Source organism: Manacus vitellinus, unplaced genomic scaffold, assembly GCF_001715985.3.
Source record: "Manacus vitellinus isolate BGI_N305 unplaced genomic scaffold, ASM171598v3 scaffold_26_pilon, whole genome shotgun sequence".
Lineage (NCBI taxonomy): Eukaryota > Metazoa > Chordata > Aves > Passeriformes > Pipridae > Manacus > Manacus vitellinus.
Genome location: NW_021939960.1, coordinates 9,074,433 through 9,081,607, shown reverse-complemented (window position 1 = coordinate 9,081,607; position 7,175 = coordinate 9,074,433). Strand labels below are relative to the sequence as shown.

The window sequence follows — 7,175 nt, the reverse complement described above, 5'->3', positions numbered from 1 at the left end:
ACTGTGGGAGGGCAGGGGGTCAATAGGGCCTGTCACCCTCCTGGCCCCCTGTCACCCTCCCTGGACCTGGGATCCCTGTGGGGTGGCCAAGCCCCTTCCCCAGCGAGGTGTGGTGTAGGGATGCTCTGAGTCCACAGGGAACAGCACAGCCCTGGCTCCTGCTGTGCCCCAGGACCACCCTCCCTGGGGATTCGAGGCACAGAAATCCACCCCACTCCCAACATTCCAGCCAGGTGAAGAGGGAAAAACTTACAGTTGCTTGACCCGCTGCCCATGGGTGAGGCCGGAGCCCTCCACCACGAACACACAGTTGCTCAGAGGCACTTCAAGGGGGTTCACCATGCTGATCTCTGCCACCAGCTTCCGATTCTGCATCGGCTCTCCTAAAATCTGCAAGTAGGAGAAGTTGGACCCCCAGCACCCACCATTCCTGGGGGCCGTGGTGCTCCCCCTGCCCTGGGCCTGGTGGGATGGATGCAGGTCCAAGGAGATGCAGCCCTGCCCCCCAAAACCAGCCTGGGATGGGAGACTGGACCCTCACCCTGATCTTGATTGGCGGATTCTCAACATAGACATCCCTGACAGCCACCATGACGTCGCCGGTCTGGTGATCAGTCAAGAGAGCCACCACCTTGATGAGGTTGTCCTGGGTCAGGCTGTCCTTGTACTCCTCGTACAGGATGCGCATGGGCACCCTCTTCTCTGCAAGGGGAAGCAGAGCAGGGTCAGCACCCACAGCACCCCCAGCCCGGTGCTGGCAGGCACCTTCTCCTGGGATGGTTTGGACTCCCCAAGGAGCTTCTCGAGGCTCCTTGCAAGGATGGCGGAGCTGGGGTCCCTGCAGGATTGGGACTCCAAACCCAGGTGCCAGAAGGGATGTTGAGGGTGTGAGGAGGAGAAGGAGCCATGTCCTAGGGCAAGACCCCAGGATTGTGCCTGCACCAGGATCCCAGAGGGACTTTGCAAGCCCTTGGCAGCCAATGTGGGCAGCAGGAGACAGCCTGGCTCCCTGGCAGCTGCCTTCACTCAGCCCTTAGCTGTTGTTTATCCCAAAGTCCTTGGGGGACGGAGCTGTCTGGAGCTGAGGGGGAAGGAGGCTGAAGGGAATCAGCTGCAGAGGTGCCTTGGCAAGGACCCCTGAGCAACTGTGACCATGGAAAATAGAACCTGCCATTCCTGGGGCAGGGCACAAACTGCCATAGCATCAAATGAGGCCATGGAGAGAGGAACAAGCCTGGCTCCCTGCATCAGCGCAGAGCACTGGGGTGCCCTAATGGATACGGTCTGGGGAATCCTGAGGTCTGTATTCTGAGGCAGCAGCTGGGGGCAGAAGCTTCAGGAGGTCGTAATTAAAGCTTCAGAGAAAATTACATCCTTTTGGACAGGAACGTTAAGGACCCCAAAGGCCAGCAGTGCTCCTCTAGGGCAGGGTGGGCACACGTGGCCCCCCCGTCCCCATCCAGCCCTGCAAAAGGCTCTGAGCAGGCGCTGGTACCTGCTGGTGCCTCTGCCAGTACGAGCAGGGGCACGTCCCACTCCCCTCCACAGTGTTGAGAGCCGAGAGCCAGCACATTCCTCATTCCTGTAGCACTGCTCAACACCTGGCAGAGCGCCGAGCTCTGCGTGTGCTACGGGCCGGTGAGGAGCAGGGCTTGGCACAGGGTAAACATCTGGCTGTTCCAGGACAGCAGATGTGTGGCCTTTCCAAGCCCCGAAGGGTCTCTGGCAAGTTCACATAAACCCAAACTCATGTTTAATGAGCAGATGATGATGTTCATGTGTGACAAGGGCGAGGGAAGTTCGGGGGGCCATGCCAGGACAGCTCCGTGGCTGAGTGCCGGGGGACATCGCGCCCACCCAGCGAGACACCGAGAGCTTCAGTGCTGCTGGCCAGTAAACCCAGTGCCTCCCACTTCCTCCAACCTGGGACTGTGTGCTTGGGGCTGACCCCGGCCAGTCCCACTCTCCCTGCAGTGGGAGCCCAGCCTAGCCTTGAGGTGTGTGGGGAAGCAGGAGGGATGCAGACGAGTGCCATGGAGGGCCCTGGGGGTGCGCCCAGCTCGCTCCCTCAGCATGACAGAGCAGTGCCTTGTCCAGTTCCAAATGCATTTTCAGCCTCTGCCTGAGCAATTTCCTCATCCTCTCATAAAGATTAAAAATCCACAGATAGCTAAGGAGGATGTCCCCGAGGGGCACTGCCCACTGAGCAGCTGAACATGGGCATTCTGCTGACCCCACACGCAGCAGAGCAGCCCCCTCTCCACCAGTGGGTCCCTTACCTGACCGGGGCTCGAGGTCAATGTCGATCAAGTCCGTGAGGCCGCACTGGGGCCCGGTGGTGCCATTGTAGCTGGTGGTGCGGGCACACAGCCTGACACTGCAGACACGTTCCACATCCGTGTTGTTGTTGATGACGGCAAAGACATCGAAGTCACAGCCCTTGTTTGCACCCTCTGACACCTTGATCTTGAGGTGCAGCGCCTCATCCTCCTCCGGGACGGACTTCTTCTCATGCTCTGCCTTCGCAAACACCCTCCGCTCCTCCTCAGACCCTGCAGTGTACGAAATTCCTGTGATTCCCGGGGATATGGGGAGGGAATGGTCCGGGCTGTTCTGCCCTGAACCCCGGAGCCCTCCTGCTGCAGTTGTTTCCCAACAGCCACATCCCCCTCCGGGTGTCTCTGCCCCTGCAGCTCCCCGTACCCTCCGGATATTTGTAGTTGTGGGTGATGTCCTCCCGGCTGTCCTTTCCCACGCTCTTGGTGCTGATGTTCTTCCCCACCACTGAGGACTGGATGCTCTGCTTCTCCATCCCATCGCCCTGCACCACCCAGTACACCACGTCGGCGTTCACCTCCGCGAAGATGAAGGGGATGTCGTACTTCAGCTGCATGTCGCCCTCTTTGATGGCTTTGACGGGGGCAGGCCCGCAGCAGAAAACTCCTGCAGGGAGCAGAGCCACTGTCACCACCCCCAGGGTTCAGCCACTGCAGGGGTAAGAGGTGGCCGTGGTGGGGTGACCCTGCCGTGTCACAGCACGAGGTGGATGCAGTGTGGTGCACGTTGTACCTTCGCTCTTCTCCTGGGGCGTCGGATCCAGCACCTGCCACCCGTCGTAGTCACCTGCCAGGTCTGGACGGGCCATCCAGGACTCCACCCAGCAGTGGAAGTTCCTGCAAGGGAAGCCAGGATGCAGAAGCCTCAGCCTCCTCCAGCACCCACCAGGCTCCGGGCCAGGGGCAGAGGCAGCCCTGGGGATGGGCAGGCTGTGGTCCCGCCGTGCTGCTCACCAGATCTTGTCCCAGGACTGCCGCTCCTGCCCCCCCTTCTCGTTGAGGTAGCGGTCGATGGTCAGGTTGGCATTTGTGTCGTGGGCTGAGTTGTAGTTGGTCACCACCCGGGTGGGGATTCCCAGGCACCGCATGACTGTGGGGAGTAGGGCAGGGTGAGACAGGGGCCCGGATTTGCACCACTCCCATCCCACAGAGCCTCAGGTTTGCACAGTCCCTGTCCTGTGGATCCCCAGTCCTGCATGACTCCTGCCCTTCCCGTTCCCTGGCAAAGGGGTGCCCAGGGACTGATGCCCTGGGAGGAGCTGGTTCCCACACCTGCTGTGCACAGGCGAGCTGGGTGGCACACGGCTCTGACAGTCTGACAGGTTTGATATTGCAGCAGAAAAAAGGCACAAAAGCGTCTGCGAGAGCTTTGGAGGGAGAGTGTGGGCAGCCGTGCTGAACCCCGGATTTCATCTCCCAGCTGTCTTTCACTGCTCACGGAGCTCCCTGGGGAGCAGGGAGGCAGTTACAGCGCTTCAAAAGAAGGCTATAAAACTCTGCGAGTCACTGAATATCTACTTTAGTTTTCTCCTATTTCTCTCCTCTAAAAAGGGTCTTGTCTGTCTGTGAAACATCAATGCATGCACAGAGGCAGCACTTTTTCTTGAGGCAAAGCTGCACGAGCATGTGTGAGTGTTTCCCAGCAGCAGCCAGCCTGGAATTTTTCTCCTCTTTTTCCCCAGCCTGACTGCCCCGGTGGCCGTGACATTAATTTGATCTCGGTGGATTCGTGACTTTATTACAAACTTGGCCTTAAGGCCACTTCCCTCCCCCTATCCTGCCCTGGCCCCTCCCTTGCTGCCTGGCCAGGCAGGCAGCGCTGATGGAAAAACCAGAGCCCTTTCCTATAATTTTTTCCCTCTATTTGCCGACAAATTAGAATAACAGAGAGCTAATTGCAAAGGAATCATTGCAGGCTGATTGCAGCCAGCCCCAGCTCTTCCCTCTGGCCACAGCACCAGGACTGGGTGGAGGGCAGGGGGCCGGGCTGGGACATGGCGAGGACACAGGTGACCCCATCCTGTGGGGAAGGGGAGGCCAGAGACATCTGCTCTCACCAGTACATTGCACAGCAGCAAAGACCCAGCACTGGCCGTACTTGACTGGCTGGCACCCAAAATCCTTCCACCTCTTGAGAATATCCACACTCCCAATCCAAGACATGGGGTTTGTCCCATCGTCGTAGGGGTCGTGCCACCGCCCTGCCAGCACCCCCCGGTCCTCGTCATTACAGTTTACCTGTGGCAGGAGAAGAGAGGATGGATGGATGGATGGATGGATAGACGGATGGACAGGCATGAGCAGGCTGGGGAGGGAGGGGAAGAGCTTTTTCCCCATTCACATGTGCTGTCGCCCACATTAGCATCCTGCATCCATGCAAGAGCTCACTGGGATGCAGTGCTAATCAGGGATGAATTTTAGAAACAAGTCCTCCAGCCTGGGAATTTGAGTGTGATTATCCCAAAGCTGCTCATGGGATGGTCTGTGACTACCCCTGCCATTCCTCTCCTCTTAAAAGGCTCTTATACATATAGGAGCAATAACAGGAAAGGATGTAAAGGGCAGAAGAAACACCACAGAGAAGGAAAATGGCCTAAGGGGGGGGGGTGGCAAATGCCACCTCTCTGTCACAGCTGTAGCTGGGAGGTGTTTACACCCCAGGGAACGTGGGGTGCTGGGGACACCCTGCCAGGGGCACCCCAGACTCACCATGGCGCTCACCACCCTGCCGATGTACACGGGGTCATTGCGGCGGGAGCAATCCCGGTTCTGGTCCCTCAGGTGTTTGGGGTTTATGTCCAGCATGTTGAGGCAGATGGATAAAATGTCATCCTCGAACTGGTGGAGAGCAGGGAGAAAAGGCATGTGAGGTCCCCACAGGGGCTCTGGCACCTCTCTCCTCCGTCCCTGGCTCATGAGGATGCCCCTGCAAGCAGAACTGCTGGGGCCAGGGAGTCACACCTTCCCAGGGTCCCCTCCCCGGCCATCACCCACTGAGTGACGTCCCCACTCAGCCTGCAAAGCCCACAGATGAGCTCCCGCCCTTGCTCTGGGGCTGGATCTGGCTTCCTGCAGCCACTCGGGGGTCATGCATGGAGCTGACCTCTGTGAAAAACCACGTATTTCCCATCACAGCTGAGTCACAGCCCTTCCTTGAATTGAGCCATGGATCCTGTGGGGGCCCCAGGATCCATGTCCTCACTCAGGGAGGGTGGCCGAGCCCCCCCAGTGCAGGCACTGCCTTATCAGCACCCCCAGCACGGCACCGGGGAGCACGTTATCAGGCAACAGCTCCTTGGCACAGCAGGGCCACCCTGACTAGGGGCACGTGGCTGTGGGGCCCCCAGGAGCCATGTGGAAAACCTCCCCTCGCCCTGCCATGCTTTGAAGTCAGCACATTCCCTCTCGGAAAGGAGATTCCAGTTTCTTTGACCCACATCTGCACCCTGAGGTGCTGACGGCATTTGGGGGGCATGTTTGGGGGGGCACACACATGACACCAGTCCCTGTGCCCTGCAGCTCCGGGGCTGCACAGGCTGGGGTCAGCTGGGAGTCCTGAGGGTCCCAGGGGGCCATGCCCACTCACCTGGCCAAAGTTCCAGGGGACGGAGAAGATGTAGTCGCAGGTGCCCTGGTAGATGAGCCCCTGCTGGGACAGCACATACTCGCGGCGCTCGTTCTCGTCACGGAGGAAAACTGTGTCCTCTGTGGGGACAGCAAGTGATGGGGACAGGGCTCTGCCCCGTGCCACCAGCCCCCTGACCCCCTCAGGGCTACCCCTCCCTGGAGATGCATCCGGTGGGAAATGAGGCAACAGGGGCTGGAACTGCTCCTGCCTGAAAAAACTGCTGAAGAATTTCAGCCTAGTTTGATTTGAGCTGATGGGAAACTTTCAGCGGGTTTGCGGTTTTCTCTTCATTCTTTCTCATTTCTCTGTCTTTCCTTCCTTTTATTTGATGGAGTTGGGTCTTCTCCCAGAAGGGGAGACCTCTCTCCCTCCCCTGAGGGAGCAGTGAGCAGTGGGAGCGGGTGAGCCGAAGCCATTTCACTCACAGTAGCTACTGCTGTGAAAATCAGTATTTACTGGAAATGTTTGCAGAAGGAAACCCCAGACGTCCATCCCCAGTGCTCGGCACAGCCCAGGTTGAGCAGAGCTTCCTACAGCTCCTTATCTCTGTGGACCCAGTATGGAGCATTTGAGATCCAGGAAACCACTCGGTCCAGGGGCAGGGGAGGGACGTGACAAGAGGAAAATCCCAGGGCTGTTAAACCTTGCAGCACTGAGTTGAGCCTCCCCTCTGGGTTCAGCTGCCCAAATTTTACCAACAGAGTGATGTCCCTGTCACTGGAGACCACAGCTGGGTGCCTGGGTGGGAATGGGCCAGATGGGGGCAATTAGGGACAAATGGGGGCAAGTAGAGACAACTAGGGGTAATTGTGTGTCCTAGGGTGGGAGACAACTTACTGCAGGGATTGAATGGAAATGGAAGTAAAGCGGGAATTTCAGGCTAGACCTGAGCTCAGGGCAGGGCTTGGGGCACCTGGAGTCTGCAGTGGGGTGAGATCTGTGGTGACATGCAGCCCCTCAGTGCTGGGGAGCAGCTTGTGCTTGCCTGAACCCAGGAACCCCTGGGCTCAGGAAGGTAAAGCCTCACCTGGGTGCCAGGCGTTGAAGAGCAGGATGAAGTGGCCGATGTGGAAGCTGGAGCCCTGGTACCCGGTGCAGGTCTCCAGTGTCAGGGTGTAGCGGCCGATGCGGGCGCTGGGAGGGGAGCAGAGCGAGACAGAAAGGGACTCCCCGTCCTGCTGCTGCATCACAGCACTCCAGGATGACTCCTC

At 58.8% G+C, this 7,175-nt stretch overlaps 1 protein-coding gene across 1 annotated transcript in view; it reads right to left on the bottom strand.

Annotated features, from left to right (window-relative positions):
• Window positions 1-196: 196 nt before the first annotated feature.
• The window catches only part of TGM2 (transglutaminase 2), an 11,678-nt gene continuing 4,699 nt past the window's right edge, over window positions 197-7,175 (bottom strand). Inside the window, exons 3-12 of the mRNA XM_029960319.1 lie at window positions 6,992-7,172; window positions 5,923-6,041; window positions 5,046-5,174; window positions 4,394-4,574; window positions 3,291-3,426; window positions 3,070-3,173; window positions 2,704-2,943; window positions 2,280-2,552; window positions 542-702; window positions 197-390 (exon numbers count right to left, since the gene is read on the bottom strand). Of these exons, the coding sequence (XP_029816179.1) occupies window positions 250-390; window positions 542-702; window positions 2,280-2,552; window positions 2,704-2,943; window positions 3,070-3,173; window positions 3,291-3,426; window positions 4,394-4,574; window positions 5,046-5,174; window positions 5,923-6,041; window positions 6,992-7,172 (1,665 nt within the window). The 3' untranslated portion in view covers window positions 197-249. The remainder of the gene's footprint in view (window positions 391-541; window positions 703-2,279; window positions 2,553-2,703; window positions 2,944-3,069; window positions 3,174-3,290; window positions 3,427-4,393; window positions 4,575-5,045; window positions 5,175-5,922; window positions 6,042-6,991; window positions 7,173-7,175) is intronic.